At 44.5% G+C, this 20,045-nt stretch overlaps 1 protein-coding gene across 3 annotated transcripts in view; it reads right to left on the bottom strand.

Moving 5' to 3' along the window:
* TRIP4 (thyroid hormone receptor interactor 4) overlaps positions 1–20,045 on the bottom strand; it is an 84,450-nt gene that overhangs the window by 37,507 nt on the left and 26,898 nt on the right. For 2 of the 3 annotated variants that reach the window (XM_077472884.1, XM_077472882.1), the window contains exons 3-8: positions 14,761–14,909; positions 12,637–12,855; positions 8,774–8,852; positions 5,048–5,177; positions 4,740–4,955; positions 4,457–4,577 (exon numbers count right to left, since the gene is read on the bottom strand). In XM_077472884.1, coding sequence (XP_077329010.1) covers positions 4,457–4,577; positions 4,740–4,955; positions 5,048–5,177; positions 8,774–8,852; positions 12,637–12,855; positions 14,761–14,909 — 914 coding nt within the window. The remainder of the gene's footprint in view (positions 1–4,456; positions 4,578–4,739; positions 4,956–5,047; positions 5,178–8,773; positions 8,853–12,636; positions 12,856–14,760; positions 14,910–20,045) is intronic. The other variant, XM_077472883.1, reaches the window with a different exon arrangement.

Below are 20,045 nucleotides of genomic sequence, written 5' to 3'. Positions count from 1 at the left end.
TACCTGAGCCTCCAGTACCGTACCTTCCTAGCACCCCAATGCCATACTTTCAAACCCCTCAGTACTGAAAACTCTTTAACCCCCTGTACTCTGCCCTCCTGAGCCCCTAGTAGCATGCCCTCCTGGGGCCGCCCCCCCTCCCCCAATACCATGCCCACCTAACCCCCCTCCCTGTACCATGCCCTCCTTAGCCCTCAGTACTGAACCAGCCCTCCTGATCCCCTGCACCTTACCCTCCTGACCTCTGTACACGGCCCTACATCCCACTGACCCCTGGACACACCCCTACATACTACTTACACTGGCCAGGAATCAGAGCAGATAGCCAGGCCTGAAACTAGTTTAAGAAATCAGCCTGCAGATGTTCTGCTTTCATGATGAAATCCAGCATCAGCCTTGTGGGGGTAACCAACCACTCCCCAGACATGAAAAAACAATTTTGAATGAATGTGAATAGAGTTTCTCACTGAAGCTAAAATGTTAAGGTAGGCTAAATTTATACATTTCTACAGTCACAGTAGTTTTATGAGATTTTTTTTTTTACATATTGCTTATGCAGTCTTGACTTATCACTGGGGGCCTGCCAGTATTTATTTATTTATTTTTTAAAGACGGGCGCAGCACCCTGTGATCTTTGATCTCACACACAATTGTGCACCTCTGGTCCTCACTAATTATCCTGTCATGCACCGTTAAGCTGACGCGTTTCGTCTGTAATAGACATCATCTGAGGGATGATGTCTATTACAGACGAAACGCGTCAGTTTAACGGTGCATGACAGGATCATTAGTGAGGACCAGAGGTGCACAATTGTGTGTGAGCCTAGCGCATTCCAGGGGATGGGTGAGCAAAAACGTTGATCCGCAGTGAACCTGATGAGAATTCTGTGTCTATGATTTTAAAGCCTATTGGAAATTGATGTTTGTGAGTGGATATTTTGCTGTTTTAATTCAAATAAATGTAATTGTTTTTTTATGGAATTACACTATATATGCTTCTATTTTTTGTCCGTATAACAACCGTTTGGGATTATGGAAGCAAGTTTTACAACAATGTTCTAAGGGAAGATGATGAATAATCAATCAGCCAGTATTGATGAGCTCAATGAGTATATGACGCGCTGACTTCACCGGTTCATTTCGGTAAGAGTATTACCAAAGTAGGGGGGCTCCACTTGTCAAAACCCTCCCGATTGTGGAATTCACGTGTGGAGGTGTCGCAAAGAATACGGTGGTGGTGAAAAATAGTTTCCAGCACAAGGGGCACATATTGGAGTATTTTCTCCTTTTGAACTATTCTCTATTTGGACTATTTGTACACAGATAGGGGGGTGTAATACCTCCTGTTTGAAGAGTTTTGATTGGAGGAATTTTTTGGGGACTACGTTGCACACTGTTTTAGAGATATGTTTTGTCAGTGATTTATTTATCTATTTTTATCATATGGAAGGTGTACACTATTTGAATTTGTAAATTGAGTATCAGCAAATATTCACCTGTACAGAGCGCTGCTCTTCAGTGTGACAGTGGATGTGGGGTGACTGTGTTGTCTCACAACATCTGACCTGTCAACTGGATCTTTTTTGCTTTATCTTATGAACACATTCTTATGAATGAGGAATTTAAGCAGCTGCGGTGATTGAAATTCTACAGTCTCCAGCAAATACACTTATTGGTGGAATCAGCGCTTGTGTTTATACAAATTGCAGACACAGGGTACGAGAGTATAAACGATTTTTTGGATTTGGATCAATTATAGGCTGAACCTTTATTATAAAAGACAAAAAAAACATTACACATCATGTTGTTTTGTAATGCTGCAAAGGAGAGGGACTGGGAACGCTGATGTGGTTTTCTTGACTCAGACGTTACCCCAAGAGTTAAAAAGACAGCAAGTGATTTAACTTTCCAACAGTCACAAAAAAAAAAAAATCCAGGTCTAGGGGAAACTCTACTTTGAAAACAATTGATACATGAGCTCATATTTTGCAGGCAATAATGTCCCATGCAGGATGCAGTAATACATTGGATTGTGAGCATAATTTGTTCAAGAAACATGCTTGTAATCCAAAGCACTCTTAAGGCCCGTACACACGGTCGGACTTTTTGACAACAAACATGCAAATTAGATGTTTTGGAGCAACATCCGACTGTGTGTACACTCCATCGGACAAACTTTTTCTGTTTTCATCTGACTTTTGTTGGCTGTGCGAACGGACAAACTTTCTGGCAACAAAAGTCCGATGGAGCAAAGTCCGACCGTGTGTACGCAAAAGCATCGGACTTTTGTACAAGATACAAACACGCATGCTCAGAACCAATGCAAAAGATCAGACTACAATACAGAAGTTGACCAAAGGTGGCGCTGGAGTCATTGAACGTCCTCTTTTGAAGCGGCGTCAGTACGTTGTGACGTCATTACGTTCGTGTTTGTTGTCAAAAAGTCCGACCGTGTGTATGCAATACAAACTTGTGGACCACGCCCTTTGTACAAAAGTCCACTGAAAAGTTTGTACAAAGTCCGACCGTGTGTATGAGGCTTTATATCAAAGCAAATTTCCCCATAAGAAATAAATGAAAACTCAGATGATCTGTTGCACAACCATTTATTCATAAATCCTTCAGTTTATAGTCCATATAAAAAGATTATAGCAACACGATGGGTTGTGCAACCATAAAATGTCCATCCACAAATGGAGACCTCCACAAGGGATTAGAAGCAGGAGCTACAGAGTATAAAAAAAGAGAGGCATTTCGTAGTGTAGCAATATGGTTAAGTTTAATGGAGGTACAACATTTAGCAGCTCACAAGGTCGATGATTAAAATAGGGACATCCAAGTACTGTGGTAGTACGGAATCTCCAATCCTGGGACCGGGTTTTGGGAACAGCCAGCAGTCTGGCTGGATGATTGCACAGGTGGGTCTTGGGCTTAGAAACAAAGCCAACACCATGGTTCTGGGCTCCACCCTCCCGAGGAGTCCAGGCGTGTAAGGGAGAAGAAGTGTGCATGTCTGCACAGGTCGGTCTGTCAGAGCAGACAGAGGGTCCAAGCTTGTGGGCTGAAAAAGAAGCTAGTAAAGAGTGCTGAGGTACTGGGTGTACAGGAACTCTTTTTCAAGAGCCAAGAGGGCTGCAGCAGAAGTCTGAGCAGCAGTGCTGCTAAAGAGAGCCAGGTGGCTTGGTATTTTTGGTTCTACGTACATTAAAGCTGTGGAAAGCTGAAACCCCTGTGTGGGCAACTATTTTGTTATCTGACTTTTCTTTCTTTAATAAAAGTGGGCCTACAAGCCCTTAAAACGGCATATCTGGCGTGGACTCAGCTCACTGGTAAGCTCTACCTTTAAGCTAAAATAACCCCCAAATATTACAGTACACAGGCATCCGGGGTAAAGCTGTCCACATAGACCAACCTCCCCACCGACGGCTCTCAACGCTGTCTGCAATTGTGACTGGGAAGACCACCCTGCAGTAGAGCGATCTGAAAAACGAGGCTTGAATCGATCATCTAGCGCAGCGTGGAAAAGATGATGTTGATGGCGGTGCGAAGGATGATCTGTGGACACCTTTACCCCGGATGCCTGCTGTCAGGGCTGGCTTAGCCCTTCCTTCTCTGGGCTGGCTGCTCTGCTGTCGGCTAATTGCCAACTCTCGTCTCACTCTACAGTTACCCTGCTGTTCCCGATCCTGCTCGTCTGACCTGCCTACTTAAAAGGTGTCCAGCTCACTTCATCTCTGCCTTGGTCACATCTCAAGAAACCATCTCCTGCGTTCCCATTTAAAGACTGGCTTGCTGACATCCCTTCTGGCTCCTTATCCTGCGTGCTGTTCTTCCACTTGGATCCCGACTTCTGGCCTGGATGATTGCCCAATCTGGTTATTGAACTCTGGCCTGGCTGACCACTCGATCCAGTTACTGGACTCTGGCTATGCTTCGACTATGCTTACTCGATTTACCTTTTTTTTTTTTTTTAATAAACAAGTGTGATTTAATTGTACTTCTGTCTCGGTCTGGTTCATGGTTTCTGACACATACATACTTAGATGTGCCTCTTTTAATCATAAATTATGCAAGTTGCTAAATGTTGTACCTTCAATAAATGTAAACATATTGCTACACTTAGAGGCACCTTTCTTCTCTTTTATACTCAGTTGTGACATGACGCTACTCTTATATCGAGACATCGCTTGTTTCATCAAGTCAAAATGTATTAAAAATATTTGCTTGTCTTGCAAAACACTCTCAAACCAAGTTAGTCTCAATCCAACGTTTTACAGTATATGGTTTTAAAGGACAGTATATTCTAGCATGTATTGCTCCCTTTTGTTTTCTAATACTTCTATACTAGGGCTCAAAACCTTTAGATTTGACCATGCTTGTGTATTAGGAAATCTTTTAAAGATGCCATGCGACAGTAAATTGAAATAGCTTTTGAATGTACCATACAGTAGCTTACCACAGGTGGCGGCATCATCAGTTGGGGATTCAGAAGACTGGAATCACACTGATAATCTCCTGGATTCTTCTTTAGGTTCACTATTGTCCCAGAGTTAACAGCCTGTACGGTCTCATCAAATCTGTCCAGAAAATAAACTTAGTATGTAAGCTAGAGAATTGTATTCTAGAACAAGAGCACTGCATCAGTGAATAACTATTATATTTGTTGATATAAAAACACTCACGCACTTTGGCACTTGATGTTCACATAAAACCCAGTAATATATTCTAGTTTTCTTTACCGTGTGTGATATTCAGCAAGACGGTCTCCTTCTTCAAAAACCTTACGGCCGGCAAAGTCAATAGTGACTTTACGAGAGAGTTTGGAAGCATGACGCAGTTCTAGCAGCTCTTGTTCCTTCTTACGAAGGACTTCCCTTTCTGCCATGGACAACCACTGATTGGAATCAGTGGAGAAGTAATCCGACTCATCATCAATCACATGTGTGCGCCGTACACTGCAAGACAGCAAGAAAAATTAAAAAAATAAGGCCAACTGTTCCCCCCCCTCTACTGTGTTTAGAGGAATCTTGTAAAAGCAAATAAATACCTTGTCTTGTCATACTCCAGAAGCTTATCACGATGCTGCAAAGCCCTTGCTAAACCCTCCTTCATCCGCATTTCTTGACGTGGGAGTAGATCACTTGAAGAGCCATCCATCTTTACAGAGACATCAGACACTGGAATTGAAAAACCAAATCCAAAAAGTGGTTTGCTATGTTATAGGGACCATTTATAAAACCTTAATTATGCCCAATCAGTACCCTAAAAATGTGCTTTTTTATCTACAATTCCATCAAGAAAAATAGCACTGCACTTTCTGGTATGCAAGAGTGCCTAAGTACCCCATATACCTACAAATTCATAGCTGTACATCTGCAGTGTATGATCTAAGGCAGGGGTATGGAACCTTGGCTCTCCAGCTGTTTTGAAACTACAAGTCCCATGAGACATTGCAAGACCCTGACAATCACAGGCATGACTCCTAGAGGCAGAGGCACGATGGGATTTGTAGATTCAAAACAGCTGGAGAGCCAAGGTTCCCTACCCCTGATCTAAGGCATTGCTGACTCTTACTTCTAATGATATTTCACTCACTAGTAGCTCTGACATGAAAATCCAAGCCCTGCCTCTACCAAGATGGCCACCTGCACACAGACACAGTGGGGGTGATTTACGGAAGCCATGCGCCATCAGTAGAGGTGCATGGGGAGGCGCAACGCACATTTACACATTTACAAAAAATGGTGCGCCAGTAACAGAGCGAAAAAGCCCCATTTACTATAGCGATCTCGGCGCACGGGAGAATGCGATCTGTGCGCCACTATGGACATGGTGCACAGCATCTCCAATTCAATATTGACAGAAGATGGAGGTGCCAATATTACGGGGTGATGTGAGGAAGTTTAGCAACAACTGCACAAGTAACAAATATGCCCAAAATAGAATGAGAAGGTAACTATTTTCAGAGAAAGCCTGCAAGTATGTTTAGAACTGCAAGGCCGCATGCACTCAACATAGCTGGCTGCCTTTGGGGCAAGTTGGGCTCAGGCCAATACCAAAACACAAAGCACCTTGTATTCAATAGTTTAAAAGGGCTTCCTTAAAGCCCCCCGTCTGCAACCCCCAACAACCTCAGCCTAGGGTTGTTTGGAAGAGGACCTTGTCCCCCTGAATAGGGGAACAAGGTGGTTGACTTTTAGGGTGGCCGAGCCCCTCCTGCCCCCAATCATCCACCCCCTTTCATGGCCTTGTATGTATTGGGGAGGAGGGGGGGGGGGCTGGACCAATACATACCCATTTTAAGGCCAATAACTAGAATATAAGCCAGCCAAGTGGGGAGTAGCAAAATGTCAGTTCCTATAGACTGCAATGGGATTTGTTGTATAACTTTTGCCCATGTTAGGCTTTTTTTTTTTTTTATTTGCCCCCCCCCCCCCCAAAACCCATGTTATATAAAGCTTGCAGATAGCATTCTTTACCTTGCCCTGAAAAGAGGCCAGCTTGCTTTAGTGTGTGTGTGTGTGTGTGTGTGTGTGTGTGGCGCAAGAGAGTACATTTGGGTGGGCGCAGTCCTTTTAAATCCTGTTCATTTCCTCTACAAAATGGTCAGACCTCAAAACCATATTCTGTTAGTGTCTCAAATTAACATACATGTTTTTTTGCTTTTCCTTGCTCTTTTCCAAGTCCCGTTTTGTTGACCAATAAAATTTGTAGCAAATATTTACGTTTTATGTGTTTTGAGCAAAATGCTAGAGTGCAATTTACCTAATGGGGAAACTATTCAGATTGAGCTGTGTGTCCAAGGAAAGACATTGGCAGGGTTTTACCCTCTATTCCTGTTTGGCTATGTGACAGGAAGTAAATCAATTTTAAGGAGAAACTGGCAAAATTTGTAAGGTGTCTTCACCCAATCAGGGGTGCAGACATCCAAGAAACTGACAAGATAGACCTGTCTGGTGTGGGGTAGGGATCAGTCTGTTCCAGAGAGTCTTGGAGCCGATTGTTCCGAGGTGCTCTAACTGAGGGAGGATTCAAAGTGTCCGGGTGTGCTCTCGGCTTGGAGGGACACCACAGTTTGTGGAAGGACTCTTTGGAGGAGGGCCGGCAAGTGGCATCATGAGAAGTGCCTGGTTACGGAGTTGGGAAGGACATTGATGAGTTCACACTTTTCCAGTACCGGTAAACGTTCCAGGTACGGTTGGAAAAAGGTTTCTATTCGCCTTCGGTTGATTGTTCAAGTTTTGAGTCAACGTGCTTACTGCCATGATCTCTGGCTAGAGGTCTGGTCAGCCTTGAAGTGCCCAGCTGCGAGTGGCTACTCTCTGGGTCTAAGTAGAGACTTTGTTAAACCTGCAGCTCAAGGTGCTTGAGTTCTTCACCCATGCCCTCTGTTCCCTAAGACTGTGTTTTGTAAAAGTTCTACTGCAAAATAAAACCTTTTAAAAAGAAGGACTTTATCTGTGTCAGTATACAAGTCGTTGGGTATCAACCCTGGGAACCTCTAGATGCGGAAGAGCAGGTCAGGAGAAGGTAAATTGGTAAGCCCATTCATTCAAGGCCGCCCTGAAAGGGCTTGTGGCCCCTACAATGGTCATGGATTATGCAATCCGATTGGCTAATCTCTATACAACTTGATATTTAGGCAAAATAGGTCATAGGAACACACAACACACACACACACACACACACACTTGAACAATTAATTCAAATTAGAGGAAATCAAACAGGCTCTTGCACTAAATCGAATTTATTTAAGATCCGATTTCAGTGTATGGTCACCTTTAAAAGATAAAGATTTGAAAATATAAATTTATTGGGTTTAAAAACACTTCTCTGTTCTTTGTAATATATTAAGAGTTTTGGGTAAAAAAAATACAGAAAATTTTCAAAGATATATTAGAAGTGATAGGAATGAGATTAGCATCAAATGGGTTAATTCACTGAGAACACCTACTAATTGCCTAACAAAACACATCAAATGAGATGATAGTAACCAATTTTATTGGGTGTGTGCTATTATCAATGAGAAAACCTGCAGTTACCGTAGCGACAGTTGCAGTTTACATATGCAGGCATTTCTTAACGCTATTTGCGCATCAATGTCCGCCAGTTCGATTAAATGACTTTTCCGGTGCACCAATTGACGTATGAACTGGTGCAATGGCTTCTTAGTAAAATCACCCCCAGTGTCACATTTAAGTCAATAACAAGCTAAAGCAGCAAGATCACAGGCAAAACTTCTGACTGGTTCTCTGCTTTTCTATTTTTGGGCACAGCTTCTTTAAGAGTTCACTAACATATTTATTTATTTATTTATTTATTTTTTTTTACACCTTTTTTGAGCCACGCAGATATATACTTTTAATTCTATCCACTCATCCAGGCCATTATTTAACTAAACTCAGCGTTTTCTTCTAATTGAATAGGTATTACCACAAAGAAATATAATGAATTACATGTGAGCAGATCATACGTAATGGAAATTTGTTACTGACTTTAACTTACGACATTAGCGGACAGTAAATTATATACTCATACTAGAGCTAGTAGCAAATAACATTTAACTGGACTTGTCCTGTTGAAGAGGTTTCCCCATTCAAGGAGTAGAGTGCTGAATGTGTAATGCAAGGGCCTGCCTGATCGAATAAAGATGGGTCCATTAGTTTCAAGTAGGTACTCATATTACATAATTATGGTAAATCCAAAAGGCAAAGATTCTAACATGTACTATATGGTAAGCTTTAGAGATTATACCAAGCAAAATCTACCTTACCTCCCATTAGTTTCTTCCTTAATTTCTGGCTCTTGTTTGAGTCTCTCATTAAAATATCTTGCTCTTCCTTTGTGCAAACCTAAGGTATGTGGCACAAAAAAAACAAAAAATTTTAACAGTATAAAATATACACACAATGTACAGCCCTCTCTTTCTGTATAGAACTATAATGGAAGGTTTCTCACACCAATAAGGAGTAACATGACAGAATGTCCATAGCATTACTACTTCCTAGGATCGTAGAACTTAAATAGAGAACCTATATTCTGGATGTGTCCGCTTCCAGCATTTCAAAACAACAGTTTTTTTTTCTTTTTTGAGAAAATAGGGTTTTCACCATTTTTCATCTTGTTGCATCTCAGTGGTGCGGATCTCCTTCTGCGCTTTTCAACCACACCTGTCTACATGTACTCACTTCGTAAGGGTGAAAACAATGGAACATACCTGCATGAGTGCTGGCACTGCCACTTCTAGCCTCAAGCAGAAGCACATATGACAGGGTGAAAATAAAGGAGGAGAACAAATCAGGAAAAAGACAGAGCATTGTCACACCAAAACAAAAAAAAGGACCATAATAGCAGGATCAATAGGTATTATTTCTATAGAATTACTATAAAATGATTGTCCATCAGTGCTGCCAATCAGTGCCTCATCATCATTGCCACCTATTAGTGCCCCCTATCAGGCCTCATCAGTGAGTGGAGGAGCCAGGAGCACCACCAGAATAGGAGGATCGGGGCTGCTCTGTGCAAAACTATTGCAAAGCGCAGGTGTGACATGTTTTTTTTTTTTTTTTTTTTTTTTTTTTTTTTATTAAAACAATTAAGCTTTACAATAACTTTAACATGGCTTGCAGTAATGCACTATTTTAGTGGTTACCACACACACACACACACACACACACACACACACACACACACACACACACACACAGCATTTTGCACCGTGCACCCACACGAACATCAAATTGGGAGCAGTGTGTGTCCGTGAAGCTAGTACATCCAAATTCACATCAATGGGACTGCATACAAAACCCGTGCATCTCCATGTGGGTAAACACTGCCCTCCATGGGCGTATGCTTTAGTAGGCCTTGTGTGAATGAGTCCTTACAGTAAATACTCTTAATTTATTAGTGAATCAAATTGTTCTGCAAAAGTATTTGTAACTGGTAATATACTGCTTTAAGCAAAGGCTGCTTATTGCTTGTAATGCATTCTAGTCTCTTGCAAAGGAAGAGAACAGCTGGGCACCAGATTACAAATAGATAAAAATCATCAATTTTAATGTGTAGCACACTTACATATAAGAACTTCACCAATCCCCGGGGTGGAAGATGCATAAAGAACAGCAGTCAAGGTGGACCAATGATCGGCTGCAGGGGCATAGACAAAACCAACAGAGATGGAAATGAATAGCAGCATCTCTAGCCCTCTCAATGGACAAGCACTAGAAGCTGTGACAGTTGAACAGGCGGGCCACAATGCACTTCTGAGCCCCCTGCCTCCTTTTTAAAAGCTAGCCCGTCCAGAGGGGAAGGGATACAAAACCTGTCAGGGTGGCTTTGTTAAACTAACAGGATACAAGTTCTTATATGCAAGTGTGGTACACATTAAAAAAATTGGTGATTTTATCGGTTTGTAACCTGGCGCCCGGTGGTTCTGTTCCTTTGCATGCTTAAAAGGGATGCTTCTCAGATCTACCAGGAGCTTCCAGGGCCTGACATCCACCTGTTTCTGATGTTCCCTAGTCATCAAATGAACATGGACTTTTCTCTCCTTTATTGTGACGGAGTGCTGTCTGTGTTTGTAGGTTTTAAAAGGTCCAGTCTTTTGCATGTTCTAATTAATCAATTCAGCAACTGTTAGACTCCATTCACACAGGGGCAACACGCGACTTTTGGAGGCAACTTGGACATGACTTCCCCCTCCAGGAGCATACCAGGCCCTTAGGTCTAGTATGGATTTTAAGGGGAACCCCACCTATGCCGAAAAAAAACGTGTGGGGGTCCCCCCAAAATCCATACCAGACCCTTATCCGAGCACGCAGCCTGGCCGGTCAGGAAAGGGGGTGGGTACGAGTGAGAGCCTCCCCCCATCCTGAACTGTACCAGGCCGCGTGCCCTCAACATGGGGGGGTGGGTGCTTTGGTGAAGTGAGGTGCCCTGCGGCCCCCCAACCCCAAAGCACCTTGTCCCCATGTTGTTGAAGACAAGGGCCTCTTTCCGACAACCCCGGCCATTGGTTGTCGGGGTCTGCGGGCAGGGGGCTTATTAAAGGGGGCTCCCTGATTCCGATAAGGGGGCCCCCAGATCCCAGCCCCCCACCCTATGTGAATGAGTAAGGGGTATCTTGACTCCGTACCCCTACCCATTCACCTGGGGGGGGAAAAGTGTCAATTAAAAAAGAAAAAAAAAAAAAACACAACACACACACAGACACACAGGTTCCGACTTCCCCACACTGTTCGGCCTCTTCTCCTGGGCTCCTCCGCTATCTTCTTGCAGCTCTTTTACTAGCGGAGGAGCCCGGTCTCCTGCGCCCTTCTCTCTTCTTCCGATGTTGACACGCCACTCTCTTCCACTGTAATGACTTGTGCGACGGGCGCAGAGACTTAAATAGGTATTATGATGTCACAGTCCCTGCATGCCCTGGGACTTGACATCATAAGGGACGGGTTCACCGTGTGACATCAGCCAGTGACCATGCCCCATACCTATATAAGTCTCCGCGCACGTCGCTCAAGCCATTACAGCGGAAGAGAACGTTGTGTCAACGTCAGAAGAAAGAAGAGGGAAGAGGGAAGAGGGAAGAAGGACGGAGGAGACCGGGCTCCTCCGCTAGTAAAAGAGCTGCAAGAAGATAGCGGAAGAGCCCGGGAGAAGACACCGGAGAGCGGGAGAAGAGGCCGAACAGTGCGGAGAAGTCGGAAGAAGACCCCCGACGTCAGAAGAAGACCCCCGGAGCTGTGTTGTGTTTGTTTTTGTTTTTTATTGACACTTTTTCCCCCCATGTGAATGGGTAGGGGTAAGATGTAACCCTTATTCAGATAGGGTGGGAGGCCGGGATCTGGGGGCCCCCTTATTAAAGGGGGCTTCTGGATTCCAATAAGCGACCCGTCCGCAGCCCCCGACAACCAACGGCCAGGGTTGTCAGGAAGAGGCCCTTGTCCTCATCAACATGGGGACAAGGTGCTTTGGGGTGGTGGGGCGCAGGGCGCCCCCCTTCCCCAAAGCGCCCACCCCCCCATGTTGAGGGCATGCGGCCTGGTACAGTTCAAGGGGGGGGGGGGCTCGCTCATTCCCATCGCCTTTCTTGACCGGCCTGGCTGCGTGCTCGGATAAGGGTCTGGTATGGATTTTGGGGGGGACTCCCACAACGAATAAATGAGGATCCCCTTAAAATCCATACCAGACCCAAGTGCCTGGTATGCTCCCGGAGGGGGAACCCATGCCGTTTTTTTATTTTTTTATTTAAAATTTGGCGTGGAGATCCCCCTCAAGAGCGGATTATTCTATGAGAGAGGCGACGTTGTCGCTTCAATGTAGATGGGCATTTGACTTGGAGGCGACTTCCATTGAAATCAATGGGTACCAGTCGCCTAGAAGTCGGATTGAAGTAGTACAGGAACCTTTTCTGAAGTCGGAGCGACTTCAGTAGTGTGCATTAAGACAGCTCTCATTCACTTACATTGATTTTTACATGTAGCGCGACTTGAGGCGATTAGGGGCGACTTGAAGTCGGATCCAAAGTTGCCCCTGTGTGAATGGAGTCTTAATGTGATCCATCTAGTATTTTAAAAGGAATTATCTTGAATACTGTGAATTTAATAATGAACACCATGCATTTCTATAAGAAACTCTTACCAAGTTTCCACAATACAGACAAGGTCCAGACCCCTCCTGTTCACATATAATACGTCCACATGACATACAGTTGTTGATGAGCCTATGCTTCTGGGCCAGGCACTCACATGGATGACGCCCAGGAATAAGCACAGTCAGTCGGTCCTGTCCCTCTTTGGTGAACAAATTGACATATTTCTGTTTTTTTTTTGAAGACGAGAGAGAGGCCGTTTCCTGAGCCTGATGACAAATAAATAAAAAGGGATTGATTACATGATAAAATAGACAAAGCACCACAATAAGGTACACACAGATGAAGCGTGATAGAGACATCATATGAGTTAAAGGACAGGTCTCTAAATTTTGATACATAGAAAGGTTTTAAAAAAAAAAAAAAAAAAAAAAAAAAAAAAAAGGGTGGTGTAGTCAAGAGGTAATACCCAAAACCCAGCTGACTATCCCATCACAAAAAATAAAACATATCCAAGTGTCAACTGTAAGCCTCCTGTAGTTATAACTGGAAAGAAGAAAAAATATATATAAAAATGGTGCTGACAAATGTTGTCCTATGGCAGCCAATTCATTACTAAAGTACCTGAGCAATTTTTGGCACTGTGCATTGTGGTATGCCAAAGAGCTTGTGCATTTCTGTTTACTGTATATTTGCGTTGGGCTATCATTAAAAATAGCAGTGAGCTACACCACACATATACCCCTGCATTTACGTGTGCTGCAGCAATGTACATTTACCGCCACTTTATTAGATAAACAGGTATTTGATAACACAAATTACTAATCAGCCAATCACACGGCAGCAAATCAATGCATTTAGGAATCTAGACGTGGCGAGCATGACTTGCCGAAGTTCAAACCGAGTATCAGAATGGGGAAGAAAGGGGATTTAAGTGATATTGAACATAGCATGGTTGTTGATGCCAGACAGACTGGTCTGAGCATTTCAAAAACTGCTCATCTACTGGGATTTCCATGCACAAACATCTCTTGCAGTTTACAGAGAATGGTCTGAAAAAATAGAAAATATCCGGTATTTGGGAGTTATGTGGACAAGAATGTCTTGTTGATGTCAGCAGTCAGAGGAGAATGGGCGGACTTAAGATGATTGAAAGGCAACAGTAGCTCAAAATAACAACTCGTTACAATGAACCAAGGTATGTAGAATACCATGTCTGAATGCACAACACATTGAACCTTGAAAGCAATGGGCTAGGGCTGCAACTAACGATTATTTTAATAAATCGATTAGTTGGCCGACTATTACAATTTTGAAATAGAAAACTGTGGAGCCGAGTTTGGAGACATGGAGTTGTAAGAAGCGACTGATTTCAGTTATTTTATCCAAAGGGTGTGCAATCAAATATTAAGTTGAGGGTGAATTCTGACCAGCCCATTTTTGGAATTGTGTGTGACATTATGTCCCATTTGCTTATTTTCCTCCCTTTTTTTTGTCTTGATCCAATACACACAAATGGAATAAACGTGTATAGTAAAACATGTGTTACTGCAATACTGTTCTGTGAGAAATACTTGATTTTCTGGAAATATTTCTGGGGTGCCAACAATTTCGGCCATGATGACTATAGGTAAACAAATAACGCATTCTGTATGCAGGCCAACTAATCTTCTGGCTGATTGATTATGAAAATAGTAATCGATTAGTTGTTTCAGCCCTACAGTGGGTTACAGCAGCAGAAAACCACACCGGGTGCCATTCCTGTCAGCTGAGAACAGGAAACTGAGGCACAGGCTCTATTAGACAATAGAAGACTGGAAAACATTGCTTGGTCTGAGGAGTCTAGGCTTCAAAAAGGTGCATTCGACAGGAACTTAAAAAAAGTAAAAACGCATAAATGCACCTAATCAAGTCTAAACGTGAATAATTGCAAATAAACGCTAAACCTGTAAATGCATTCCAATGGCCAGAGTAGGATGCATTTATGCACAAATGCTATATGCGCATAAATGTGTGTGCAATACACAGCTTTTTGAGTATTTTGTATGCTGCATTTTCTACATTTTCATATGCCAGCAGTTGTAGCATTCAGAAGGGCTTTTTCAAATGCCCCGTGTGCATGAGGTCTTAAAAGTATAAACCAGCTTTAATAACAATCTGATTTGTACATATACCTTGGCCAGATCCATAGGAGTTTTGACCTCTTCTACAGCAGTTTCAGTCAAAGCATGCACAGACAGAGGCTCCATCTTGTTCCTTCCTTTACGCCTACCTCCTCTCTTTGGCTGGTCCATTGCCAACAATGGGCCAGAAACTTCTGTATCTTAAAGAAAATATATGGTTACTTTCATTTTATAACAGCATTATAATAATACAGAAAATGCTTATTTTTGACAATCCAATATAACCTTAAAGGATCACTAAAGGCATTTTTTTTTTTTTTTAAACAAACATGTTCTACGTTATACTTACCTCCACTGTGAAGCTCGTTTTGCACAGAGTGGCCCCCGAACCTGCTCTTCTGTGGTCCCTCGGCGGCTCTCTCCCACAAGGACTCCCCAACTTCATGTGAGCTCCTTCGCATGATGTGGAGTGCTTGCGGGTGCGCTCCCGTGATATAGCTGGCGGCAGTAGCCGCTCACTGTATCACTCGGCCCCACAACCCCCCCCCCCCCCCCCCCCGGCGCGCCGCTTTCAATCACATCCAATGACACGGCGCTGCTTTCAATTCATCCACTGTAGCCAATCAACAGCCAGTGTGAGCGGCGAAGGGGATGTCCTAGAATGCATTAAGGTGAAAACTTTTACCTTTACAACCCCTTTAAAGGAAAAATAACCTCTCATGTTGTGGCCATTCCTTTCCTTAACTTCCTGGATTACTTGCATGCTTTACAGATTCTCTTCTGCTGCAAAGCACATCGCACTGCATTACTTTTTTCCCGGCCTTCATGGCCAGGAAACCTGTCAACAGGGACCCAGAAGTGACATCATACTTGTCACTTCTGGGTGAACAACAAGGGGAGAAGAGTGGATGGGTGTACCGCTCTCCTCTCTACCCAGCAAGACCCGCTATGCCGGTCCCGCAGATGGGCAAGCGGAGCCTGGGTTATTTTAGATTATATCTATATTTGGTAGGGTGCATTGAAGCATTTGAGCTGCAGCCCAGGCGAAAGGACTCAATTTCTTTTTTTAGCCCTGGTTACCTGGGATTTGTTGAGCCCCGCTTTAAGCAAAAAAGGAAATCTACATCAGAACTGCCATTCTAAAAATATGCTTTAAGAAAGGTCAGATCCATTTACATATCAATTTTATAAAGGCTGAGACCCATCAACATATTAAAAAGGAAAGAAAAAAAATCCTTTATTGACCCACCGCACTAAGGTATAATTAAAACGATGCTGCACTGCTGAAATCAATGGAAGCAGAAAATGTTAGCCAAAAGACTTTATTGCATAAAGGAGAATGTTATGCGATGATTGTGCTGAGCTAACTAAAGCCAAGCAATGGAAAAAGACCATAGCCTATTTCTGTTCCAGTCTGCCATGGTTTGGAGTTGTAGAACACAACACTGGGGCAATAATGGACAAATGTGAGCACAAATCAGATACCGATCAATAGTCTGATGTTATCTCAGTCTAATAATCTGATGTTATCTCAGCATAGTTGAACAAGGCTGCAACATTTAGAAAAAATAGGATTTTTGTACTCCCCGTAAAATCCTTTTCTCTGAAGTTCACTGACTGACACAGCTCCTTTATTCTTGACCATAGGGTTGTTACGCCACCTTCAGGAGAGTACTAGGCAGAACATGTTAACATGTACAAAAACAGAACTTTATATTTCTGCCCAAGGGGCGGTCCCTTCGGTAATAACCCCCCAGCCTGCTTCCTGCAGCCTCAGTACGTCAACAAGCAGTATAGCGTAATCAATAGGAGGGGACGGTGCTGTGTCAGTCAGTGAACATCAGAGAAAAGGATTTACAGTGAGTACAAAAATCCTATTTCCCCATTTCGTTCACTGACTGACACAGCTCTTTTCTTCTTGACCATAGGGACATCCCCAAGCAGTGTCATAACGAGGGGTGGGAAGTAGCATAAAAAAAACAGAAGTGCTCCCTAAAAAGGGGAGTCACTACCTTATCTATCCGCATCAGAACTTGCAGTTAACAATGCAACAGTGCATTATATTCAAAAGTAACTGCATTTCCTTACAAAAAATAAATAAAAAAAAGGGAAAATAAATAAGCGCAATTGCAAAATTACATGGCCGCCTGCAAACCTTTGCAGTCAAAACAGGCATCAGCCGATGCACTTACATCCACCTTGTAGAATTTTCTAAAAGTGTAAAACGGACGTCCAAGTCGGCGCATTACACTTGAGCGACTGGCGCTTGATGTCGGAAAGCCCAAGAGGTTCCAATTTCCCTGGTGGAATGGGCCTTGACAGGAAAGGGGGGGCACCTGCCCCTTCAAGGCTTAGGCCTGTAACACAATCTGTCTGATCCATCTGGAAATGGTGGCCGACAAGAGCGCCATACCTTTTTTTCGGACCAGCTACAGAGACGAATAAAGAGTCTGTCTGCCACGACTCCCTTTAGGAAGTCAAATACAGCCTTAGAGCCCGGACCACATCCAGGGAATGAAGGGCCACCTCCTTAGGATGGGTCGGTTTAGGACACAAAGATGGTAACACAACATCTTCGTTGAAGTGGAACACCGAAAACACCTTCGGCAGAAAAGAAGGTTGCGGACTCAACAGCACCTTATCCTTATGGATATCCATATACGCTGACTTGCAGGACAAGGCCGCCAGTTACGAAACCCTCCTGGCCGATGTAATGACCACTAGAAAAGACCACTTTCTGGGAAAAAGTCAACAAGGGAATTTCTGAAATGCCGGTTTCTGAAGCGCCGATAACACCAGGTTCAGATCCCACGGGGGACACCAGAGATGCACCGGAGAAACTACATGTCAGACCCCTTGAACAAAAAGGTGCTCACTAGAGAGTGAGATGCCAGGGGGGTCGCTGAAAAAAAAAATAAAAAAACAACATACAGCCAAGGTTGATATTTGTCCCTTAATGGTGCTCAAAGCCAACTTCTGGTCTACTCCTCGCTGTAGAAAACAGCAGGATCCTGGAAATGGAATAAGTGCGTGGACGCCATCCTTTCTCCTCACACACAGAGATGTATGCCTTCCAGGTACGATGATATATATTCAAAGAAAAAGATTTCCGTGCTCTCAACATAGTTGAAAATCACAGAGTCCGATAGGCCCCGGTTCCTTAGCACCTGGCTCTCAACAGCCATGCCGTTAAAACCAACAATGGTAAAGCAGGATGGAGAATCGGACCTTGAGACAGAAGGTCTTCTTGCATCGGTAGTCTCCATGGAGCATCTGCAACCAGGCGTACTAGGTCGGCGTACCAGGAGCACCGAGGCCAATCTGAGGCAATCATAATTACTGGAATCCCTTCGGTCTCCACTCTGCGAAGCAGATGTGTATAGTAGCTTTATCAGAGGAAAGGCATAGATCAGTCGGTACTGACCCCATGGAGCCACCAGCGCGTCTGATGCGTCTGCCCAAGGATCTCTTGTCCTGGATACGAATCTCGGCACCTTCCGATTGAGATGGGAAGCCAGGAGATCCACGTCTGGTGTGCCTCATTGCAGGCACAGTAGCCTGAACACCTCCGGATGCAGCACCCATTCTCCTGGGTTCAGCATCTGGCGACTTAGGTAGTCCGCCTGCCAGTTCTCCACTCCAGGGATGTAAATGGCCGATAGGGCTGGTACATGTCGCTCTGCCCACTGAAGGATGTGAGCGACTTCCCGTGCTGCTGCCGAGCTTGTCGTTCCTCCTTGATGATTGACATATGCCACCGCAGTGGCATTGTCTGACTGGCTCTTGATCGGACACCCTCGAAGTCTCATTGACCCTGTGGAGAGGCAAAGCCTGATCGCTCGTAGCTCAAGCAGATTAATCGGCAACTTGGATTCATCCCTCGACCAGAGGCCCTGGGTCGACTGTACTCCCAGTATTCCACCCCAGCCGGTCAGGCGGGCATCCGTTATGATCACCATCCAAAGTAGAGGTATGACTTCCCGGACCAAAGTTCTGGGGATCTCAGCCACCAAAGCAGGGAGTCCCTGACTGACTGGCTCACCCGAATCTGCCGATCCACGGACAATGGAGATTTGTCCCATTTCATAAAGATCTCCTTCTGCAGGACTCTGCTATGAAACTGGGCATACGGCACTGCCGCGAAGGAGGCCACCATGAGCACCAGGACTCGCATGCAGAAGCGTAGCGACGGCCACCTGCGGTTCATCAACTGTTTTACCATGGCTCAGAGAGTCTGCAGCTTGTCTGAAGGGAGAAACCCTCTCGCTTCCATGGAGTCCAGCAGTAAACCTAGGTACGCCAAACGCTGAGTCGGTATAAGCACCGACTTTTTTAGATTTCAACAGCCACCCAAAATCCTGCAGGGCTTGCATGGTGATCACCACATCCTCCTTTAATTCTGAGGCAGAAGATGCTCTCAGGAAGAGATCTTCTAAGTAACCTACAATCGCGATCCCGCATTGTCGCAACAACACCAAAACTGGAGCCAATACCTCGGGGGTCCTGATGCCAAGCCAAAAGAGAGCCACAGGACTGGTAGTGGGCATCTTTAACTGTGAATCACAGAAACCTCTGATGCTGGAGGCATATGGGTATGTGCAGGTACGCATCCTGGATGTCCAAAGACACCAGGGAGTCCCCTTGATGGAGTGCAGCGACTACTGAGCGAACCGATTCCATTCTGAACCTCTGTACTTTCACAAAGCAATTGAGGGCTTTCAGGTCCAAGATAGTTGTCCCCAAAAAGGTAGTACGTCCAAACAGATTGGAGTAGAACCCCTGGAACCTTTCCAAATCCAGAACAGGTACTATCACCCTGTGACTTAACAGGTCCCTTACCGCCCCCATTAAGGCCTCCCGGCGAGCCGAGAGTAAGGGTATGCTAGAAGGGAAGAATCTGTTTGGTGGCCAAGAGAGGAACTATCTTGTAGCCAGAGGAAATCAGTTCGCAGACCCATTGGGTCAGACAACCGAGAGGCCCACTGGGCTGCAAACTCCTGAAGGCGATCCCCCACCCGTGAGACAGGCGGGGGCAAACCTTCATGCGTTAGCACTTTTGCTCACAGGCTTGCGGTTCCAGGGACACTTTTGTCCTTCAGAGGTCGCCCTGTCAGGCTGGGGACATTTAGCCAAAGCCCCGGGCGGACAAAAAAGCAGTTTATGAGCGGCGTGGCTCCTTAGTCTTCCTGCTCTGTGGGAGCAAGGTACTCTACCCACCTGTGCCATTCTTAATAATGTCATCCAACGAGGCTCCAAAGAGCTGCTCACCAAGGAAGGGTAGATTCATCTGGGCTTTTTTAGATGCCTAGTCCGCAGACCAGCATTTTAGCCAAATC

Source organism: Lithobates pipiens, unplaced genomic scaffold (assembly GCF_037356315.1).
Source record: "Lithobates pipiens isolate NorthernLeopardFrog02 unplaced genomic scaffold, aLitPip1_a1.2 Scaffold_8, whole genome shotgun sequence".
In the NCBI taxonomy this organism is placed as follows: Eukaryota; Metazoa; Chordata; class Amphibia; order Anura; family Ranidae; genus Lithobates; species Lithobates pipiens.
Note: the sequence above shows the minus strand (reverse complement) of the source record. Positions and strands in the feature narration are given on the sequence as shown.